The following is a 24,024-nucleotide window of genomic DNA, read 5'->3' on the forward strand; positions in this document are numbered from 1 at the left end:
ACACTGCTCTCTGGAAGTTTTGTTAAGACTGAAGGGAGGAGGACTTCCCTGGTGGTACAGTAGTTAAGAATCCGCCTGCCAATGCAGGGCACACGGGTTCGAGCCCTGGTATGGGAAGATCCCACATGCCATGAAGCAGCTAAGCCCATGCGCCACAACTACTGAGCCTGTGCTCTAGAGCCCGCGAGCCACAACTACTGAGCTCACGAGCCACAACTACTGAGCCCACACACCTAGAGCCTGTGCTCCACAACAAAAGAAGCCACTGCAATGAGAAGCCAGCGCACCGCAATGAAGAGTAGCCCCCGCTCGCCACAACTAGAGAAAGCCCGTGCACAACAACGAAGACCCAAGGCAGCCAAAAATTGAAAATAAATAAATAAATAAAAACTAATTGTAAAAAAAAAAAATGGCTGAAAGGAAATGAACCTAAATACCTAGAGGGATATTCAGACTTGAGGAAGGGGTTTTGTTTTAAGTCAGAGAAGTGGGTGTGGTTTTTTTGGTTAATTGAGTGAAACCAGTGTAGATAGAGGTTGGAGTTACCAGGAGTAGTAGATGGTGACACCATTGGACTGTGGAGAAAATGAAAGTTAATGAGATCATGAACACATGTGGAGTGGTAATGAGAGCCTGAAGTAGAGGAGATTGAGGTAAGGTCCCTGGCAGGGACATCCTCTCTAGCAGCTTAATTACAAGGTATAAAACTAGATCATGTTGTGAAGTATCTTGTAGATTGCTGGGTATATGTGGAGTAACCAAGAAGTCATAGGATTTGTAAAGCTAAGATATTTCACAGATGTTTATGAATGAATGGTTGGATCAAGTATTCAAATAGGCAGTTCTGATACACATGTGCAGGGAGAGAGCAAAAGCACTTAGATAAAACCTGAAAAAGAATGGATGATGTAGAGCATTGTTTATATTTAATATTGACTATTTATATTGACTTAACAACTGCTTTATAATACTGTTTTTAATTGTGGCAAAATACACATAAGATTTACCATTGTAACCATTTTTAAGTGTACAGTTTGGTGGCATTAAGTACACTCACAGTGTTTTGCAACCATCATCACTGTCCAGAACTTTTTCATCATCCCAAACATAAACCTTGAATGCATTAAGCAGCCACACTTCCCTCCAGCCCCTAATCTGTTCTCTGTGGGTTGGATATTTCATATAAATGGAATCATGTAATATGTGTTGTTTTGTATATTTGGCATCTTTCACTTAGCTTAATGCTTCCAAGGGTCGTCCTTGTTGTAGCATGTATCAGTACTTCATTCCTTTTTATAGCTGAATAATATGCTATTGTATGGATATACCATATTTTGCTTATCTGTTCATCTGTTGATGGGCATTTGAGTTGCTTCTTGTGGCTATTGTAAATAAAGCTGCTGTGAACATTCACTTACATGTGTTTTCATTTCTCTTGGCTATATACCTAGGAATAGAAATCTTAGATCGTATGCTAACTCTGTTTAACTTTTTGAGGAACCACCACCTGTTTTCCACAGCATCTGCGCCATTTTATATTTCTACCAGCAATGTATGAGGGTTACAGTTTCTCTGCATTCTTGCTTTATCATAATTTGTAAAAATTAGTTCATTAAACCTTTGAATCCTTACTGAGTGCAAGGCACCATGCTAGATGCTATGTCAATTTCAAAGAAGGACAAGGCAAGATTTTCTAGAAGCAACAGGTTTTGGGCCTGCTGGGAGTTAGAATCAACATTTATAACTGTCCTGGAAGGAGCAAGTGTTAAGTACTCCTTAACACTTAATTTGAAGGCACAATTAAGGTACCTTGAGGATTTCAGAGAGGGAGTTTACTTGTGGGGAAAGGCTTCTTTCTTTTATTTTTTTTTTTATTTATTTTTTGCGGTACATGGGCCTCTCACTGTTGTGGCCTCTCCCGTTGCAGAGCACAGGCTCCGGATGCGCAGGCTCAGTGGCCATGGCTCACAGGCCCAGCCACTCCGCAGCATGTGGGATCTTCCCGGACTGGGGCATGAACCCGTGTCCCCTGCTTCGGCAGGCGGACTCTCAACCACCACGCCACCAGGGAAGCCCCAAAGGCTTATTTCTTGACTATCAGAACAAGAAACTTAAATCCTATTCTGTGGGAAGCCGGAAAACTTCTGAGCGGGATAGTGATATAATTTGAACCTGGACTCTGGAAGAGAAATCTAGCAGCCAAGAGTAAAGGCTGAGGTCGAGGGTGGAAGAGACTAGTAGTGCCTGTGAAAGCAGTGTTTTGTGTGTGTGTGTGTGTGTGTGTGTGTGTGTGTGTGTTTTTTGTTTATTTATTTATGGCTGCGTTGGGTCTTCGTTGCTGTGCACAGGCTTTCTCTAGTTGTGGCAAGCAGGGGCTACTCTTAGTTGCGGTGCTGGGGCTTCTCATTGAGATAGCTTCTCTTGTTGCGGAGCATTGGCTCTAGGTGCGCGGGCTTCAGTAGTTGTGGCTTGTGGGCTCTAGAGCGCAGGCTCAGTAGTTGTGGTGCACGGGCTTAGTTGCTCCGTGCCATGTGAGATCTTCCCAGACCAGAGCTCGAACCCGCGTCCCCTTCATTGGCAGGCGGATTCTTAATCACTGCGCCACCAGGGAAGTCCCCAAAACCAGTTTTTAATTTTTTTTTTTTAATTTTTTTCTTTTGCGGTACGTGGGCCTCTCACTGCTGTGGCCTCTCCCATTGCGGAGCACAGGCTCCGTTCGTGCAGGCTCAGCGGCTATGGCTCACGGGCCCAGCCGCTCCGCTGCATGTGGGATCCTCCCGGACCAGGGCACAAACCTGTGTCCCCTGCATCAGCAGGTGGACTCCCAACCACTGCGCCACCAGGGAAGCCCCCGAAACCAGTTTTTTAATTGAAGAGAAACTTGAACCTGGAGTGACAAATAGAAATGGAAACTAAGGAATGGAGTAAATAGGACTTGAAACTCTATAGTCTCCTTAGCTCTCATCTCTTCTGATTTTAAACATCATCTACCAAACACTAACAATTCCCAAAATTCTTTCTCCAGAGCAGACTTCTCTGTGCTCCAGACCACATACTTGACATCTCATATTTAAATTTTTTTAATCTTGATTCCCCCACCCCCCCCACCAGAAGAGTTTTGAGTGATGTATTTTTCTTCCTCAAAATTTCTCGGTAGTTAAACAAAATTTCCTCCAATTAGTTGCTCTGTAAAAATAGCTACAGCCCCAAAAGGCATCACCAAATAACTTTATAAAAATTTGCAGAGCAAAGTAATTCATTACAAAAACATTTGACTAAGAAGATAAAACAAAACGCCCATAGTTCCACCCTCCTAGTGAAACCATTATTGGCATTATAGTCTTTTGCTTCTAAAACAGGAATTTCTTTTTCCTTTATCTGTCCTCTTTCTTCGTTTCCCATTTGTCATTCATCTCCTCCCCACCACATACTCTACACGTACATGCACAGACCACACTCTTATATAGCTTGACATCCTGGTATGTTAGAGATGGTCGGTAAGTAGTTACAGGATATATAACAACTTTAGAACTTTCACACCAGTAGCAAAGCATTGTCAGTTAATATTCCCTCTACAGTCACTGCCTCAACTGAGACTGCTAGAGAAATTTGGGACTGAGTGTTGACTGAAAAGTTGGTGTGTGTCAATTAGAAGATTGGAATGCATCTAGTGGGGATTGTAAAGGGGAACTGTTTATGTTTAAAATTCAGGCATTTTCCTTTGTGTCTATCAGTTTTATAACCTGACGGGTGATTCATCTGAGAGAGATTTTCAGGTTCTCTGTGGTTTAAACCACAATTCTTATAACAAAAAAAGAATGCAACAAACAGTTAATTATGTCTTTTTCAGAAGGAAGCTTTATTTGATATTTTTCTATAAGAATCTATTACAGGAACATTGTCATCATGTACTAGGTATTGCAGGTATAGACCTATATAAAAACAACCCTGAATTATACTGAAGGAACAAGAGCCAGTCGGCATTTATCCCTATATCAGTCAAATTATGTGATGGTCATTTACCTAGTTATATAAGCTAGAAATCAGAGTATGAGCCATTATTTCTCCTTTACCCCCATATCCCATCAGTTATGAAGTTCTGTGTGTTTTACTTCTTTCTAAATATTTTGTGAATTGGCTTCTTTTAATTTGTTTATATTAAAAGCTGGTTTTCCCCAGTGTGTGTCTTGCAGTCACTCCTGATTTTCAAAATCTCTAGGCTGGACCACAGAACCAATATCAAGGGATTATCCTTGTGCAGGTTGGCCTCTAACTCAAGGCCTGGGCCAAAGTGCTAACCAACCCATCCTGTCCCAGCTCACTAACTAGGCACCTCTTTGCTACCCAAGAGACCAAATTACAGGCAGGGATTGAGTTTTTCTTCTTCACCTGGCACCCTTTTGGAGGGGGGGCTTTCTGATTCACATTTAAGTGTCCATGGTGTATGTAATAATATATACAGGTCTATTCAAGTTTTTTATTACTGTGCCAGTTTTGCCATTTCATAGAAATGTATCTAAGATTCTCGTATTTATTAGCATATAATTGCTCATAATATTGTTTTACTCATGATGTTTCTTTATCTGTTGTGTTTATTTCCTCTTTTTCGTGCCATCTTCTTCAAATATTTTTCCCCAAGCAGTTTTACCTGAGTTTGTTTTCTTTCTTTTTTTTTCATTTATAAATTTATTTATTTATTGTTGGGTCTTTGTTGCTGCGTGCGGGCTTTGTCTAGTTGCAGTGAGCGGGGGCTACTCTTTGTTGTGGTGTGCAGGCTTCTCACTACAGTGGCTTCTCTTGTTGCAGAGCACGGGCTCTAGGTGCGCGGGCTTCCGTAGTTGTGGCTCGTGGGCTCTAGAGCACAGGCTCAGTAGTTGTGGCACACGGGCTTAGTTGTTCTGCGGCATGTGGTATCTTCCCGGACCAGGGCTCGAACCCATGTCCCCTGCACTGGCAGGCAGATTCTTAACCACTGCGCCACCAGGGAAGTCACGTGAGTTTGTTTCTTATTAATCTTTTTCAAAAGAATTATCATTTTTAAACATCATCTCTATTTTTTCTGACCTTTTTTTGCTTCTCTCCTTTCTGTTTCTTTAGATTTGCTTTGTTGCTCTCTTCCTATCATGATAAAAATATTGGGAAAAGAACAATAAAGATCAGTTTGGTTTTAGTCTTTGTTTTTTTTACGTTTTTAAAGCTTATTTTATATTAAGTATTGCTGTAGCTGTTACAGTACAGCTGTTACAATACAAATTTATTCGTAGTGGTTTTTGTCGTTCTATTTAAGGATTTTGAATTTTTCTTTATCAGTGTATCATTTCTCTCACAGTAAGAAATCTGACTCCCATTTTTCCTTAATATTTCTTAATTTTTGATCAAATCCCAGTATGTAACCAGCCTCCATTTATCACCTCTTCCCGTGCATGTGTTCCTTCCTAACCACATATAAGTTGTAACAACTGTGCAAGGCACCTTGCTGCGTGGAAGCCCTCAACCTATTTGGCCGTGTCCCTCTGCCAGGGTGTCCACCTCATTCCACCTGAGACTCTCACACTCTGCATTAGGCTGCCCTCGTACTGGGACATTCACCTTACGTTGCCCAACAGTCCTGACATCCCGCACAGGACTGCTGCCGTACACACATTTCGCTATCCTTCCACCCCGTGTAGACACCCTGATTATGCCCCAGCACCCTGCTCTGGCCTTGAGCTCCCCCTTTGAGGACTTTACCTTGCCTGACCCCACCTAGTGGCTTTGGACAGGATTTCTTCAAGAAGGGGAAGGAGATCGGGCAATGCAAGAGAAAGTCGTTTCCTGATTTAACATAGCATAGTTAGAGAACACAGACTGTTTTCTTCTTTGGAACTAATTGAGATTTCTTTTAACAAGTATAAGGTCAGTTTTTAAAACTATTCCATGTGCGCTGAAGGAACATATATACTCTGCATGGTTGATATATGTGTGTATATATATATATATATATATGTATGTATTATAAGTATATAAAAAAATGTAGAGAACAAGTGAATAGTCATATACCCATCATTCAGCTTAATAATGTATTACAGATACAATTGAAGCCCTCCGGAACCTTTTTTTGATTCCTTTCCCATTGTTTCCCCAAAGAGGTATTTACTATTCTGAATTTAGTATTTCTTAAACATGAATTAATTATATGAGAAATACTCTGTAAACTAGAATACCAGTGTAGACCAGAATTGCCCACAGATGCAAGCATTCTCTCATATCAGAAAACTTTCTAGGGACTTCCCTGGTGGTCCAGTGGTTAAGAATCCGCCTTCCAATGCAGGGGACATGGGTTTGATCCCTGATCGGGGAACTAAGATCCCACGTGCCATGGGGCAACTAATCCTGTGTGCTGCAACTACTGAGCCCGCTCTGGAGCCGGTGTGCCACAGTGAAGAGCCTGCACACTGCAACGAAAGATCCCACATACCGCAGTGAAGATCCTGCGTGCTGCAACTAAGACCTGACGCAGCCAAATAAATAAATAAATAAATATTTTTTAATCTATTACAAAAAAGAAAGAAAACTTCCTAGCCTTTGGAAGAATGTTGGGAATTTGCCAAAGAAGTATTTGTGTTATCTCTTACTGCATATTTTAAGTCAGAGCATAAGCACTTAAGTCTTTTAATTGATAAGTAGGTATCTAAAAATATGTAAATACATGAGGAATGCTATGACGGATGTCTTGTTTTTACACATCTGTCTGTGGTTAGTACTAAACAATTAGATAGTTGACTGTGGTAATAACCAGTAAGTTATGACTCTTTGACCACTTATGGCAAGCTATTCCATATATGAGAGAAAATCTAAATCTAACAGACTGTAATTTGCATGTCTGAATTACCTTTGATAGCTAACTGGAGAAATTGTTATTTTAAAAGTATATTCCTTCAGATGACTTTTCTAAAATCCTTTAAAAATCTTTAAAATAATTTTAGCCAGTTATGTTGTTGCTATAGATTAATGTCTAAATTGGACTTAAGAGTTTTGTCTCCTAGACCTTTGTCTCCGAGATCGATCATTTGACCATGTCTCACTTTAGCATTTATATATAGTAATTTTGCCTCTTGTGATATATGTTGTTTTGTTTTTTCATTTATAGTGATAGATTCCTGTGGTCTTTAAAATGATTGAATAACGATGGACATGAATGCAAAGTGACTTCTCTACTGAAGCAGAAGATTCTCATTGCCTTGCATTAACTCGGTTTAGTCTTCAAGAAGGGGCAGAAGGAGTGAAATACAGAAAACTGAAGAGAAGAAAACCTCACTTTGGAACTTTCTCCATGACTGTTCCTTAAGCCCTTTCTACTTGTTTTAATTTTGCTGTGAATTTATAAATAGTGAAGACCAAAGAAATAGAAACATTTGAGAGCTTTATACTAAGAAATTTGCCTTGAGAGCTGCTATTCTTAGGAGGGGAAAGCATATCAAGTTCCTGTCTGATTTTTTGTTTGTTTTAAACAGGTTTCTTATGTCCTCAGATTTTGAAGGATAAGTCAAATATAAATACATAGCTACACATTATTTTTAGCAACTGTGTAAGAATAATGAGATTTGTAAATTAAGGGCTTTGTAATGTGGATGTTTTGCTACTAGAGTTGATTACTCAGAAGATCTTTTATAGCTCTTCAGTTTTTTATTTTTGATCTATCACTTCAATGACATTATTTGCCCAAACAAAAGTCCATCTGTCTTTCTAAGCTATGACCTTTTTGTGAACAGTGTTTGCATTCAATGTGCAAATGTCCATGTATTATCTATTTAAGCAACATCATAGGGCCATCACTCAAGGAAGTTGAATGAGGTGAACGTTGATATAGCTCTTTCCCCTTCCCCCTATTTTTTAAATGTAACAAATACTTTTTATGTTCCCCTCCCCCTTCCCCTTTCCCCTTTCCCCTTTTGGAAACGTGTCAGGATCTAGATAGTTTAAGATGAGCAATTGAGGGGACTGAGAAATTGATCCACACAGAGCCTGGCTTCTTTGTGCTTCATCATAAGGTGTGCTGCTGGCCAGCCTAATTTTAAGTACCCTTTTAACAAGAGAACCTCGTGGAAATCCAGCCGGCAGACTCAAGGAGTTCAGGAAACAGGACCACAGAGGTTACGCTCTGGGGTGAGTATTCTCCTATGTCTAACTTGGAAGAAGACTGTGTATGTATATGTATCATGGAAAATATCTACTGCTTTCTTACATATTATACTTTGGAGACTATCAGTGGGGTGGTTTGGAGACACCAACAGATGGATCTCTCAGGAAAACTGATTCTAACTGATGTTTTGAAGAAATTAATGTGAACTAAATAGAAAAACTCTTGAGAGGTTGTATCCTCCATCTCTAGGAAGATCTTTTCTACTGCTTTTGCCTGAAGTTACCTGAAGCAGGTTAATCTTTTTTCATAAGTATCTGTAGTTTTAAGTAGTTGTTTATTCTTAAGGTTCTTCTGCTATAACACAAGAATTCATTAGCTTCTGTCATATAACTTCCAGGTCTGTGACACACTTTTCTGTTTGTGTTTTTCATGGTTATATATTCACAGACTGTTGTTTTTGTTTATAACTTCTCTGATGTATGGGGCCTGATGAGTACTCTAGAAAGGCTCAGAGAGCAAGTCTTTCTATAAACGGGGGACCTTAAAGTAATCACAGACTCTTTACTTGATATCAGGTTCTTGCAAGAATAAGTGATTTCAGTTTTCTCATTTTCAGATCCTGGCCATGAGGTTGGATGCCTCACCTTGTTGAAAAGAGACACTGGACCTAAATGGCGCAGCATGACTTTGTTCCTGCTTGGCTAAATTTCTCAACACCACAGTCAGCTAAGGTACTGTTCTCCATTCTAGTAACTATCCAAATACCAGTTCTTTTCATCCCCATCTTGTCTGTGGCCTCTGTTTTACAATCTAGTTGTTTTTTTGTGTATTCAGCCTTGCCTGGGGATTTTACATACATTTTCAATAAACTTAACTATCTTTCTTTTAATAGGGTATAAATAATTAGGCAGTGCAAGTCAGTGTGTACCCTGCTACTGCCAGGTGTTCTGTTTATTTCATGTTAAGCTTTTCTCATTGTGTGGCACACTTAAGACTTCCTATATTAGCTGCAGGAACACTTCAGTTTGGGGGGAAATGAATCTTCAGGATGAATGCACATTTGTCTAAAGTAGTAGATGAGGAGGAAAAAGGATAGACAGTGATTGACTACTACATGGCTCTCAGATTAAATCTTAGAAATTCTTTTTTAGAGACAATCTACTTAATGATTTCAGGGAAAATGTAGTTGCATTAAGAGTAAAGACAAATGGAATATATTATTGTTAAAGGAAACCTTTAGGAAGCTAGTAAACTTAAAAATTCTTCCCATTTTGCCAACTAATAGAGGAGGGAGAAAGTTTATAGGTAGTCTCAGAAAAAAGAGCATACCTTCCCTATTTTTAGATGTGAATTTTGGGAAGATGTTCCTGGTCTGTCTAGACCCACAACCCTTTGCTCTAATCTTCATTTTGAATTGCCCTTGTGAAATTCCCCAAATCTCATAATTGACATAATCTGACCCAAGAGTTGGGCGTGGTGGGCCTGAGGGATTCGGTGTGGGATCCTAGGAAAGCGTTTAAACGTATGCACATCTTATACCTGCAAAGGATAATTGATTTAGCACAATGAAACAATTGATTTAGCACAGTGAACTCAGTAAAAAGAATTAGGAAATATGATTTAAATATTTCCATTTTATAATAAGCAAATTTGTGTGGTATTAGCATAAGGATAGACAGATAAAGCAATGGAATAGGATAGACAATTCAAAAATAGTCCTATACAGTTGATTTTTGACTAAAGTGCCAAGGTAATTCAATGCAGAAGTGATAGTCTTTTTAACAAGTGGTTCTAGAACTGGATATCTATGTGGGGGTGGGAGGGAGGGAGAGCCTCAACCTTTACATCATATCATACATAAAAATTAACTTGAGGGCTTCCCTGGTGGCGCAGTGGTTGAGAGTCCGCCTGCCGATGCAGGGGATACGGGTTCGTGCCCCGGTCCGGGAAGATCCCACATGCCGCGGAGCAGCTAGGCCCGCCATGGCCGCTGACCCTGCGCGTCTGGAGCCTGTGCTCCGCAACAGGAAAGGCCACAACAGTGAGAGGCCCGCGTACCGCCAAAAAAAAAAAAAATTAACTTGAAATGGATTATAACCTAAATTAAAGAGCTGAAATCCATAAAACTTTCAGAAGAAAGAAGAAAATCTTTGTAACCCACTAGAATGGCTGAAATAAAAAAGACTGACAGACCGCATGTTGGTGAGGATATTAATAATAAGGAAATAGATGTGAAGATGTCTCTACCCCAACCTATAGTTCTCCTGTAAGCCCTTGTCAAATGTATCCATGCTTTTCATGGTTTTTTTAGACTTTGGTTTCTATCATATGAGACTAAAGACTGTTATAGATTGCAACTATTTGGAATAGGAAGGGACATCAGAATTCATCTATAATAAGTGTTTCTCAGAGTGCTCCTTTTTAGTTGTGTAACCTCAGAGACTTATTCTCCCTGACCTCTTTCCTTATATGGAAATAGTAAAATGGGGATGATGCCAAATTATAGTCTTGTTATGAGTATTAATGTTTGGAAGTAAGTGTTTTGTAAAACTATAAAATCTCCTGTGGGGTTGTTAATGGCCTGCCAAGGTGGGATTTAACTGTTCCTTTGTCTTCAGTTCGAGAGTAATTTACACAAATAATAAATCTATTTAGAGCAAGCATCTTGCTTTTCCTTTCAAGATTAACAACACTTTTAAGTGTAAAGTTTTGGAGTTTATTCTTTTGGATATTGACAGGGTTTTTTTCCCCTCTCATGCAAATTGAAGTAGCTGCTTTTTGTCCCTATTAATTCAGTTAATGATTGAATATGTAACATAGGGCTTCTCTAACTCAGAGGACTGCAGTACCCTTAACTGTGTCCCATATGCTCAAAATAGGGGTTTCTGCCATCAATATTACCTGTATTCTAAAAACCCGATGCAAAACTTAAGATACTGAAAGAGACTGATATGTACTTACCTGTTTGCTTCTCTGTACTTTATCATCTTAGTCACCTACAGCCACCTTCGAAAAACACGGAGAGCACCTACCCCGAGGAGATGGTAGATTTGGAGTAAGCCGTCGTCGACATAATTCCTCTGATGGCTTTTTTAACAATGGACCTCTACGAACGACAGGAGGTAAGACATACCCAACTTCCATGACTCTATATAAGCTACTCAGCAAGCCCAAGCTGAGGGTGCATGTCCATAATCTTGGAATAATGATCTTTTGTAAACATAATACTCAATTAGATCCTCCAGTAGTCATTACTCAACTATATTGGCTTTCTAACATTCTTAGGTTCTCTTAAGTCATTTATTCAATTGAAGAACTCATATAGAAATTACATTAAAACAGAAAGTTGTATCTTGTGCCTTTTTTGTATGTGGACTTACTCTTTTATTAAAAAGGTCCCCCGAAGGGCTTTGGCAATACCTTAAGTTATATCAGGAAGCATTTGGCCCAGTTGTTTCTGAATTTTCAGGAAGCAAACACTCTAATGTGTTACTTTTCCTTACTATTTCAGATTCCTGGCACCAGCCCTCCTTGTTCCGGCACGATTCCGTGGACTCTGGTGTCTCTAAGGGGGCATATGCTGGAATCACAGGGAACCTATCTGGTTGGCATGGCTCTTCCCGAGGTCACGATGGCATGAGCCAGCGTAGTGGGGGTGGCACAGGGAACCATCGCCACTGGAATGGCAGCTTCCACTCCCGGAAAGGCTGTGCCTTTCAGGAAAAGCCACCTACAGAGATTAGGGAAGAGAAGAAAGACGATAAGGTAGAAAAGTTGCAGTTTGAAGAAGACGACTTTGTAAGTATGAAGATTTAGTTGTATACCTAAAACCTGACAAATGATTCTTATATATAAAACCGTGTTAGTAATGAGAACATTTCAGAAAGTACTAAAAAGGGAGTCCCTAAGTTTAGACTTTTAGTGTTTTTAGGAAGGACAAGGAAGGAGCTGGTTAGTATGATGATGATGACCAAAATTCCTGTGTAACTTTTAGCCAATCTTCATATTTTTCATCTTTTTGCCTTTGGAATTCTTATTTTTCTTTAAGCTTTATAAGGTTCAGTATTCAGATATGTTTATGTAAAACTATATTCTTGAATGTTAAATTGCTTTCTCCAACTATCATAAGAGGGGGTTTTTTGTCTTGATTTTGCCCTCTTATATAAAACAATTGTGGTAAGTTCAGAAACATGCAGTTAGGAGTATTTTAGCTGTTGCCTGTACATTCAGTAAAACTTGATGCTATTGTGTGTTGAATTATATGCCTTTTTTTTTTTTTGAATTATATGCCTTTTGACCTCTAAACCAAAAGTAGAGTTTTTGTGCACCTTAAAAAAGTTTAATAATACATTTTACTTAACCAAATATGTCCAAATTATTATTCTAACCTGTAGTCATTATCTTTAAATTAATGAGATAATTAACATTATTTGTTGTACTACATCTTCAAAATCCTTTGTGCATTTTATAATTGTAGCACATCTTAATACAGACGGCACACGTTCCAAGTGCCCAGCAACCACACGTGGCTAGTGGCAATCCTATTAGGTAGTGCAACTTGTTATTTTTAAGTAGCACATTAGATAAGCCAGTCACTTTTATGACAGCCATTTTGTGTTATCAAAACCAACTAAAGAGTAAAATTAGGCATCAGCCCCTCTTCTCCCAAGTCTAGCAAATGACCTGGGGGCTCTTAATTTAAATGTCATTTATCAAAGTAAATTCCTATCCCCAGGTGCCTATCCTTTAAAACTTTATTATGGAAAAGTCTGTAATACACCAATATATTAAATATTTGTCCAGAATGTCCTAAGTACTCAGTAGTCGAAAAATGACTACAACACTAAATTATAACATGGATTATTTATTCAGTAAACTTATAAGTTATCAGTTCTGTGGCATTCCCAGTGGGAAATTAATTGACAATGGAAAGAAAAATGTTAAGGCAGCATTATCCACCTGCTAAGTGATCTAAAGGGAAGTTTGCTGTCACGTCAAACCTGAACAAGGTCATTAAGGGCAAGTTTATTTTGTGTTTATGCTTTAAAAAAAAAATTATTATTTATTTATTTATTTATGACTAAGTTGGGTGTTTGTTGCTGCGCACGGGCTTTCTCTAGTTGCAGAGAGCGGGGCCTACTCTTTGTTGCAGTGCACAGGCTTCTTGTTGCGGTGGCTTCGCTTGTTGCAGAACACAGGCTCTAGGCACGCGGGCTTCAGTAGTTGTGGCTCGCAGGCTCGAGAGCGCAGACTCACTGGTTGTGGTGCACCGGCTTAGCTGCTCCGCGGCATGTGGGATCTTCCCAGAACAGGGCTCGAACCCATGTCCCCTGCATTGGCAGGTGGACTCCCAATCACTGCGCCACCGGGGAAGCCTTGTGTTTATGCTTTTATGAAATATTCTGAGTGTACATAAAAGTCTGGAGAAAACCATCAAGTACGCACACAACCTAGCTTTGTGAAATATTGACATTTTGCCCAGTATGCTCTATACCATTCTTTTACAAAAGAGGCAAGATATCATAGATACAGTTAAAGCTTCCCTAATCATATTCTCCTAACGTTCCCCTAGAGGTAATCACCATTTTGATTTTAATGTTTTATCATCCTCATGTATGTTTTGATAAATTTTTACTATATGAATGTATCTGTAGACAATCTGTAATATCATTTTGCCCGATTTTGATCTTTATATGAATACTGTCATATTGTAGTTCTCTTTCATTTGCTTAAAATTGTTTGAGATTTGTCTGTATTGATACATAGGGCTCTAGATCAGTGGTTCTCAATCCAGGAGCAAGTTTGCCTCCTTCAGAGCACATTTGGCAATATCTAGAGAAATTTTGGTTGTCACACCTGGGGATAGTGCTATTAGCATCTAGTATGTAGAGATCAGAGATGTTGCTAAACTTCCTGCAATGCACAGGACAGCCCCATAACAAAGAACCAGCCCAAAATGTCAGTAGTGCCATGGTTGAGAAACCCTGCTCTATATCTTTCTCACTGCTGTATAGTAAATATTCTGTGGTGTGAATATACTAGGTTTATTTATCCATTTTCCTGTTCACAGACATTTAGGTTGTTAAAGATCTTGTTTTGGAGATAAATCTAAAGGATAGGGACCGTGGCATTGTAACTAGAGAAGGAAGGGTCAAAAATAAGATTTTTATCCAAAGGGAATTGATGAATAATAAGTAAGTAATTTGAAAAGGAAAAACAGGAGGAGCAGAATTGGAGGATAGAAGATAGAGACGTCTTGGTACCAAAGAGATGGATGAGATCAACCGGAGGTGTGCACATGGAAATAGAGATCGTAGTTGAGGTTTATGGTTGGACAGAATCACCCAAGGAAAGTAATATATTCAGAGAGGAAGCTTAGAGCAGAACCTGTGGAATAGCAGTAAGGGAGATTAAGAAGTGATTGGTTGAAAAAGAATGGGGTTTATCAAGAAAGAGTAGTTAGTCAAAAATAACAAAAGGTATTTGAGGACCTAATTGTTTAACAGTAGGTTTTCTGTGTTTCTTGTTTTTTCCCCATACTCTACATTGTATAATTAGAAAGTTATTTTTTGTTTTAAAATAGTATTGGTTTAATGTAATTAACAGTCCTATATTTGTACCTTGGACAAGTAATAACCCTAATTTCCCCTGAGTTGTTGGATGGTAATGTCTACCTTGCAACATTGTAGTAAGGAATAAAGATCACATATGTTGGGACTTCCTGGTGGTGCAGTGGTTGGGAATCCACCTGCCAGTGTGGGGGACACAGGTTCGATCCCTGGTCTGGGAAGATCCCACATGCCGTGGAGCAACTAGGCCCATGTGTCACAACTATTAAGCCTGTGTGCCACAACTACTGAAGCCCGTGAGCCTAGAGCCCATGCTCCTCAACAAGAGAAGCCACTGAAATGAGAAGCCCACAAGCGCAATGAAGAGTAGCCCCTGCTCGCCACAACTAGAGAAAGCCCATGCGCGGCAACGAAGACCCAACACAGCCAAAGATAAATAAATAAATTTTTTTTAAAAAAGATCATATATGTTAAATGATGTATGTGAAACATTTAGCATGACAGAGTTGTTTTTTGTTTTTTATTTGGCTTTGCCGGGTCTTAGTTGCGGCACGTGGGATCTTTAGTTGCTGCACGCACGATCTTTTTAGTTGCGGTATGTGAACTCTTAGTTGTGGCATGTGGGATCTAGTTCCCTGACCAGGGATCGAACCTGGGCCCCCTGCATTGGGAGCGTGGTGTCTTAGCCACTGTACCAACCAGGGAAGTCCAGGGTTTTTAATATTTTTTATTTATTTTTATTTATTTTTTAAAAATGGCCACTCTGGGAGGCATGCAGAAAGAAATGTGTTTTTAACAAACTGTGCTGGAACTATATCTATAGATATAGGGGTGTGTGTGTGTGTGTGTGTGTGTGTGTGTGTGTGTGTGTGTGTGTGTATCTTCTCTACCCCTACCACCTAGCATACAAAAAAGTGAATTTGAGATGAATTATAGACCTAAATGTAAGGCCTGAAACTAAGAAAACTTAGGAGAATATCTTTCTCACATAGGGGATTAAAAAAAAATAAAAGGATTTCTTTGGACCCAGGGAGCAATAACCATAAAGGGGAAAACATTGATAAATCAGGCTTCATCAAAATTTAAAACTTCTGCTTATTTCACAGACTCAGAGAAAATATTTGCAGAACATAGATTTGAAAAGGAGCCTGTTCCCATAATGTGATGAATAACTCCTACAACTCAGTTTTTTTAAAAACATAAACAAGATTTGAACAGATGCTTCACAAAGGAAGATAGATGAATGGCCAGTAGGCACATGAAAAAAATGGTCAGTGTCATTAATCATAAGGGAAATGTGGAAATTCAAATTAAGACCACTATGAGATACTGCTGCACACCCACCAGGATAGCTAATATTTAAAAGTCTGAAAATACTAAATTTGGTGACATTTTTGAGCATGTGGAAGTCTCATACATTGTTAGCAGGAGTGTGTAGTAGTACAACCATTTTATGAAAAGGAAGGTCTGACAGTTTCTTATAAAACTAAGCATAAACTTTACCCTGTGACCCAATACTTCCATTTCTAGGTATTTGCTAAAGAGAAATGAAAATCTGTACATTTATTGTAATTTTATTCATAGTAACACAAAACTGGGATTTTTTTTTTTTTTTTTTTTTTTTTTGCTGCCGTGCTGCGTGGCTTGTGGGATCTTAGTTCCCTGACCAGAGATTGAACCCAGGCCCTCAGCAGTGAAAGCACAGAGTCCTAACCACTGGACCGCCAGGGAATTCCCAGGAAATAATTTAAATGTCTATCAAAACAGGAATAGAAAAATTGTGGTATAATCATGTAATGGGCTACTTATGCAGTAATAAAAAAGAATGACTGATAAAACAACATGATGAATCTCAGTGAAGCTTTACACAATAAGGTACATACTGTATGATTCCATTTATATGACATTCTAGAATAGGCAAATAATCTATGGTAAGAAAAACAGTGGTTGCCTGTGTGGAGTGGATATTGGGGAAGAGCATTAGGAAGCTTTCCGGTTGTAGAAAGTAGCTTTATCTTTATAGATTTGGGGGGGTATAAGTATTTTTCAAAACTCATGGCATGGTATACTTGGTGCATTTCATTGTGTGTAAATGTTGTTTGATTAAAAAATAGACTTATATCACCGGTCATGGAACAAACATAACACAAGCCTCCTGATGTGATTCACTGAGGAGTGCCCTCCAAAAATTCATAACCTGAATCTAACCATGAGGAAAAATCACACAAACTCAAATTGAGGTTTCTATAAAAGAATTTTAAAAGATTCTACAAAAGAACTAGGCTGAGTACTCTTTTAAAAAGTTATGGTCGGGGCTTCCGTGGTGGCACGGTGGTTGAGAGTCCGCCTGCTGATGCGGGGGACACGGGTTCATGCCCCGGACCGGGAAGATCCCACATTCCGCGGAGCGGCTGGGCCCGTGAGCCATGGCCACTGAGCCTGCGCATCCGGAGCCTGTGCTCCGCGACGGGAGAGGCCACAACAGTGAGAGGCCCATGTACCGCAAAAAAAAAAAAAAAGTTATGGTCATGGTGGGAAAAGTTCCAGATTAAAGAAGACTAAAGAGATAGGACAATTAAAGACAACATGTAAACCTAGACTGGATACTGGATGAGGGAAAAACAGTGATTTTAACCTTTGTTTTCCTGTAAAAGTATCAGTGTTACAGTTTGAATAAGAGTTGTAGATTAGATAATAGTATTTATTAATGTTAATTTCCTGATTTTTATAATTGTACTATGATTATGTAAGAGAATATCCTTCAAGTTCTTTATCCTGCAGATAGTTCAGGAAAAATATATATTTACAGAGAATTGTGGAACAAATGTGGTAAAATGTTGACATGAGACTGTAGATGCACGATATACAGGAATTCTTTGTATTATATTTGCAATTATTTTGTAAGTCTGAAATTAAGGAATAAGTTAAGAAAGAACACAAAGCAACTAGGATTGAAGAACCAAAAAAATCCATGGACAGGGACTTCCCTGGTGGTCCAGTGGTTAAGAATCAGTCTTGCAATGCAGGGGACGCCAGTTCGACCCCTGGTCAGGGAACTAAGATGCCTCATGCTGCAGGGCAACTAAGCCCGAGCGCCACAACTAGAGAGCCCGCGTGCTCTGGAGCCCGCACACCACAACTAGAGAGAAGCCCGCACACTGCATCGAAGAGCCTCTGAGCCACAACAAAAGATCCCACGTGCCACAATTAAGACCCAACACAGCCAAATAAAAGATAGATTAGGTAAGTAGGTAGGTAGGTAGATAGAAGATAGACAGATTTTTTTTTTTAATTATACTCAAAAAATCCATGGATGTCATCTACACCAAAATAAAGTGAAGTATCACAACATAGAGACAAACCACTAAAAGCTATAAAACCTGACTGGTATTGTGTTAGCAGTTGTGCAGGAGAAATTGAAGGAAGCAACAGGGCATCTTACAACCCCAGGATTTCCAGAAGAGCCAGTAATTGTTCTAGAAAGCTTAGAGAACATTTGAGAAGAGCAGCTAGAAATTAGGAGTGGTTTTCCATATTCCCAAAACTAGTAAATACAGAGATGTTCTGGGATAAGGTATAAAGGGTCTGACTGGACCAGTCAGCAGAGAGAAATCACACAATAATTCGAACAAGGAAAGTTAATATAAAGAATTATTAACTGTAACAGGATGGGGTAATGAGTGATTAGCTAGTAAATAGTAAAGAGAACCCTAAAGAATATAAAGAACTTATAAAGAATATAGAGTTCTAAAAAACTATAAAGAATTGGCAGATACAAGGAGCAGCCACTAACCCTTGGGCTAAGACAGAGTGCCCAAGGAAGAGTCCCCTGTTGCCCCATCACCACCCCAGGATTGAGATCCAAACCTTATCGGAAAGGGCTTAGCTGTGGCTCACTGAATGGCAGAGCAGTTGCTAAGGTGCTTCTCCAGGGAACATGCTGAAAATCTGCCCTCTAGAGTACCTCGTAAAGCTGTTCATGGGACATGTCACTGCTACAAAACCACTCAAGTCAGCGCTCACTTGTACTTTAGAACCTGGCTTAGCAGAAGCAGAGTGCTGCAGGAACCTGCTGAGTAAGCACACAGGAACAAGAAGCAAAAGCCTCTCCTTGCTCTCTACTGACAAAATTAACATGCCAGCAAATTAACAAAGGGAAAGTTTTTAAAGTGCCCAGATTCATTTACACAGAGCAAGCAGAAAGGATGACTTTGGAACCAAGAGGCAATAAAGTTCAGCACAGAGTTCTGTCACATTTAATACTAACTAGCCAATATTCCCATCCAGAACAAAGCCCCTCACTGAGGACAAAACTGTTGGAAATAGAATCCAGACTGAGCTGCAGGGACAGAGACAGTAGAGACAAAGGGAAGAGAAGGTTCAGGTACAAGGCATGGGGAGGAGGAGGTGAGCCAGGACATCAAAGAAAGTGTGCCATCTTTTTGAGCACTTCATGAAGACAACAGAAGAGAGTTATAAAGTGTGATGTTAGAGAGCTATCTTGATCCACATTCACAAAAATTGATCACATAAAAATGAACAACATAATAGGATCAAGAGAATAAGGAACAGAGTAACATTTCTACAGGCAATGCAAATTACACCTGTAAGACGTGCACAAAACGGATAAGAACCATAACCAAATGGTACAAGAACGACATAACCAGAAAATTTCACAGTGCTAGAACTTGGGAAAGAAGTAATAAAAGATTTCAGAAAAATGAAGACTAAACAAGAAGGAGCACAAGACAATAAACACTAGTGTTTTTCAAGAATTAAGACAAAGGAAGCTTTTTAAATGAAGAAAAAACAAATAGATTAAAATTAAGAATTGAAAAAAAAAGATACAGAAATTTGGCAAAAAAATAATCCAAAAGATCTGCCCTGAAAAAAATAATATAATAATAATATAAAGTAACAAAAGTGAATAGCTTAGGTGCTAAAAAGTATAATTCAAGAATAATTTCATGAAATACAGTAAGACTTGAAACTACAAATTGAAAGGACAGCCAGAACAGCCAACACTTAGAAGAAAAATATCCTTCAGACATCCAGACATAAAGAACAAGTCACTTATAAAAGAAAGAAAATCAGACACAATTTGACAACAAAGCTTTATAATACAAGTCAATGGTGTAACAATTAGAATACTCAAGCAAAGAAAATGTGAGCCAAGGATTTTTTTTACTCTGTCATACTTTATTCATCTAGACTCCTTTTGCCTTTACTATTCCATCCAGAAGAGTGTATTTACCTGTCCATATCCTGTCTGATTTGTCCATTTGTATACTGAATTAATAGTTCAGATTGTATCCGTGCTTGCTCTATGCTAGTGGGTCTCCTCTTGACAGGTTGAAAATATACACCTGCTGGGGCCCCACTTCTGGAGGTTTTGATTCAGAAGCTCTGCAGTCGAGTCTGTGCATCTTTCTATTTCTTGTTTAATGTCCCGTGGTCATTTGTGCTGAAAAGCCATTTTCCTACTCTGTACCAGATTGTAAAGTTTGGGTTTGGGCACCAGTGTCATCCTCACACCCCCATACAATTCGTTATTAAGTTGAGTCTGTGACTCTTAACACTTCTCGATCCTTCCCATCATCTCTTCCTCTACTCCTGTCGCCTTCATACTTTCCTGTACTAGGAAACTGGTCTCCTAATAGTCTCCTAGCTGTTTATAGCCCTGAAATACATCCTTCAAGCTGCTACCAGACTTGTAAACTAATGGTTGGATCATGTTAACTCTGCATGAGAGATGGATTTCCATCCCTAAAGAATAAAATTCAATCTCCCTTAAAAATACTCCACAATCTGGCTCTTACCTACTTTGCCAGACATCTCTTTCCCCAAAGAAAGGCCCTCTCATTCCCTAGCACTAATGCTGAACTATTTGCAGATCTCTTTTTCATGTTTTTCCTGTCTTGGTGTTCATTCAGCATTCTGTTCCTGGAATCACCCGTTTTCCAGCTTTGGAATTCATCATTAAGGACTCTTCTTAGTCTCCTCTAATGAAACCTTTTCTGATAGCACTTCTCTTTCTAGTGGAATTGACTATTCCTTCCTTAGTACTCCTTCTTCCCTAATGTGAATTTTTATCATAGTCCCTATAATCTTTTTTTTTTTTTGATGTGGACCATTTTTGAAGTCTTTATTGAATTTGTTACAATATTGCTTCTGTTTTATGTTTTGGCTTTTTGGCCATGAGGCATGTGGGATCTTAGCTCCCTGACCAGGGATCAAACCTGCACCCCCTGCATTGGAAGGTGAGGTCTTAACCACTGGACTTCCAGCGAAGTCCCCCCATAACCTTTTATTATACTTACTTGTCTACAAGTTTATCTTTGTAGTAAGACTGACCCTTGTGGGGATAAGGATTCTTCTTAATTGTCTTAATTGCCTTTGTATTCCTAGCACATGGTGTGCCTCTGCCCTAAAGCAGTCTCATTAGAAATGCTATGAATACTCACATTTCACTGACCAGATTATGCTCCTTAAATCTGAGAAAAGTGATTCACTTTCTTGTTCAGCTTTCTGTGCCTCCTTAGTTGGCATACATATCCTAGAGGAAGATGAGAACTTGCACACTTACTCTGTTTATTTAAAAAAAATTTTTTTATCCTCTCATATTAAAGGAAATGAAAGCCAAGAGAGCCTGAGATTGATTTTGCATTTCAACATCGTCTGTTTATTTGTTAATTCTGAATACAGTGTTAGAGTGCTGCTGATATATACTTATCAGTATTTGATAGGTTCCATGGTGAATGCTACCTTGCAAAAAGTGCTGAAATGATTAGTTTTCTATATCAACCATTAATACCCCTTTTTTCCTAGCCTTCTTTGAATCCAGAAGCTGGCAAACAGAATCAGCCATGCAGACCTATTGGGACCCCTTCTGGAGTGTGGGGTAGGTAGATTTTGCCATTTTTAAAGGCACAACTTTAAATTTTTCTTATTAGCAGGGAGAGGAGAAAAAATTCTTTATCTGTTTTTTTAATCGCTTGTTTCTTTATCTCTGGTTTCTCTTCTCATCCATTTGCACATGGTAACTAACTCTGCCTAGCTCTTACTCTGCCCCCCAAAATACCATTGAGATGTAATGGTAGTAGAGTCAGAATACAGACAATTGAGAGCTTGTAGAGCCCTGAATTTGAAAGCAGATTTTAAGCAAAGGGAGAATAATATAATATGCTCATAAGAAGTAATTTTTTTAGAAGTAATTTTTAATGTTGCTAATTTGCTTATAACAATTAAATTGAATTTTAATGTATTGTAGTTGTCTCCTTAATATTTGGTAGACAGCTATATTCTAACCATTCTTTCATATTACTAAATACTCTTCTAAAGTGTTCTTTGAAAGGCTAAATAATACCACGTCCCAGAGAACATTTTGTTCAGCCAGATTCCGTTAGCTGAGTGGGGTGTTGTTTTTGTTTTTGGCAATTATCAATGATGTCTGTTGTATAGGGCAGGGGGAAACCTATAAATGCACACATTTATATATATATGTTCCTAATAACTAGCCTTATAAAAAGTTAGTAGAGGGCTTCCCTGGCGGCACAGTGGTTGAGAGTCCACCTGCCGATGCAGGGGACATGGGTTCGTGCCCCAGACCGGGAAGATCCCACATGCCGCAGAGCGGCTGGGCCCGTGAGCCATGGCCGCTGAGCCTGCGCGTCCGGAGCCTGTGCTCCACAACGGGAGAGGCCACAACAGCGAGAGGCCTGCGTACCACCAAAAAAAAAAAAGTTAGTAGAAAAATCAGTGTATTTCAAACCAAACCTGATCCTGTGGCATTGGGATCTTTGGCATTTACAAATTGTACTCTCCTAGTTCCTACATTAGATATGTTCAGTAGCCAGGCATCATATTAGGAAGGCTTTAGTGTATCTAAATACTGGGTTTGGATCTTGAGTTACAGGATTAAGGGCAATTGCTGTACCATTTCCCCTTTGTTAATGTATAGCTTTGCTCCAGTTTGCCTCATCAGAAGGTCCCATAGCAGACTCCTTTCTCCAGTTTCCTCATCTCTCTGTGTTCTCATGCTGACAGGAGTAGCTACCCTTGGATATATTCTTGTTTGGTCTATGCCTGAGTGATCACACCGTGCATGAGACATGCTGTACCCCTGAAAGACTTCTAACATCTTTGGGCTTTTTGGTTGATTATGAATTTAGAATCAAGTGTTTTCTTATGTTGCCTTTTTTCCTACAGTTCCTGGGTAAGTGTCACTTTTGAGAGTATCTGTTAAGTGCACACCAGGAAATGTTTGTCACTTAGTCTCAACTGTCAGCTCTTTGTTCAAAGTGAGGCCTTTGTTTGAACTATGCTTCGTGTTAACCAATAGGTTTGACATTCTTTTGTCTCTCCACTATTGTATTTCACAGAAAACCCACCTAGTGCCAAGCAGCCCTCCAAAATGCTAGTCATCAAAAAAGTTTCCAAAGAAGATCCTGCTGCTGCCTTCTCTGCTGCATTCACCTCACCAGGATCTCACCATGCAAGCGGAAACAAATTGTCAACCATGGTTCCAAGTGTCTATAAGAACCTGGTTCCTAAGCCTGTACCACCTCCATCCAAGGTATGATTTGGAATCAGTGTAAGAACCTTATACAGCAGAGGTGGGAGAATAAATAAGAAAAAAATTTAGTAAATTAATTTTTTCCTGTTGAGTCACTCACCAGATAGTCATTTGGTGCCATTAAGTTATATGTATAGTATTTTACTGTCTCCAAACTCTCTTCTGCTGCCAACTACATTTTTAGTAGGCCTCTCATACTCATTAGCTTCATCTCATAAACCTGCTTCTCTTGATTTGCTGTTTTCATTAATAACACCAACATTCAACTGGTCACGTAGCTGAGTATCATGGCTGCTGCTTTCTTCCTCTTTCTTACTCATTCCCCTCTCCCAAGCAGTTATATAAAATCCCCATCAGTTTTTTCCTCTATGATATGCCCTTGTCATCTCACATTTACTGTTGTAGTGTACCCTTCTATTTCCTCATTTCTCTGTATTTTATCTTCCACAGAACTGCCAGAATGATTATCCTAAAACAGTTTGAATATATCACATCCCCTCCCATTAAGTCCTTTAAGTGATTCCAAACCATCTATATAGCAGGGGTTGGTAAACTTTATCTGTAAAGGGTCAGATGATAGATATTTTAGGCTTTGTTGGTCACATATGACATATGGTCTTTTTGTAATATATTCTTTTTCTTTTTTTTTTTTTCAACCATTTAAAAATGTAAAAAACATTATTAGCTCATGGGCCATACAAAAATAGGCCTCAGGCCAGTTTTGGCCCAAGGGTCATGACTTAGCAACCCCTGATGTT

The 24,024-nt window shown here is 39.2% G+C and overlaps 1 protein-coding gene across 4 annotated transcripts in view; it reads left to right on the forward strand.

Annotated features, from left to right (window-relative positions):
* Positions 1-24,024, forward strand: part of GPBP1L1 (GC-rich promoter binding protein 1 like 1) — a 56,366-nt gene that overhangs the window by 20,758 nt on the left and 11,584 nt on the right. For 3 of the 4 annotated variants that reach the window (XM_089923414.1, XM_022575594.3, XM_022575592.2), the window contains exons 2-7: positions 7,130-8,145; positions 8,739-8,853; positions 11,115-11,244; positions 11,634-11,920; positions 21,520-21,592; positions 23,073-23,266. In XM_089923414.1, coding sequence (XP_089779540.1) covers positions 8,794-8,853; positions 11,115-11,244; positions 11,634-11,920; positions 21,520-21,592; positions 23,073-23,266 — 744 coding nt within the window. In that variant the 5' untranslated portion in view covers positions 7,130-8,145; positions 8,739-8,793. Of the gene's footprint in view, positions 1-7,129; positions 8,146-8,723; positions 8,854-11,114; positions 11,245-11,633; positions 11,921-21,519; positions 21,593-23,072; positions 23,267-24,024 lie in introns of all 4 variants that reach the window. The other variant, XM_022575595.2, reaches the window with a different exon arrangement.

This window comes from Delphinapterus leucas, chromosome 1 (assembly GCF_059928025.1).
Source record: "Delphinapterus leucas isolate spDelLeu-1000000601 "Yukka" chromosome 1, BTC_Dleu_Yukka2, whole genome shotgun sequence".
Lineage (NCBI taxonomy): Eukaryota > Metazoa > Chordata > Mammalia > Artiodactyla > Monodontidae > Delphinapterus > Delphinapterus leucas.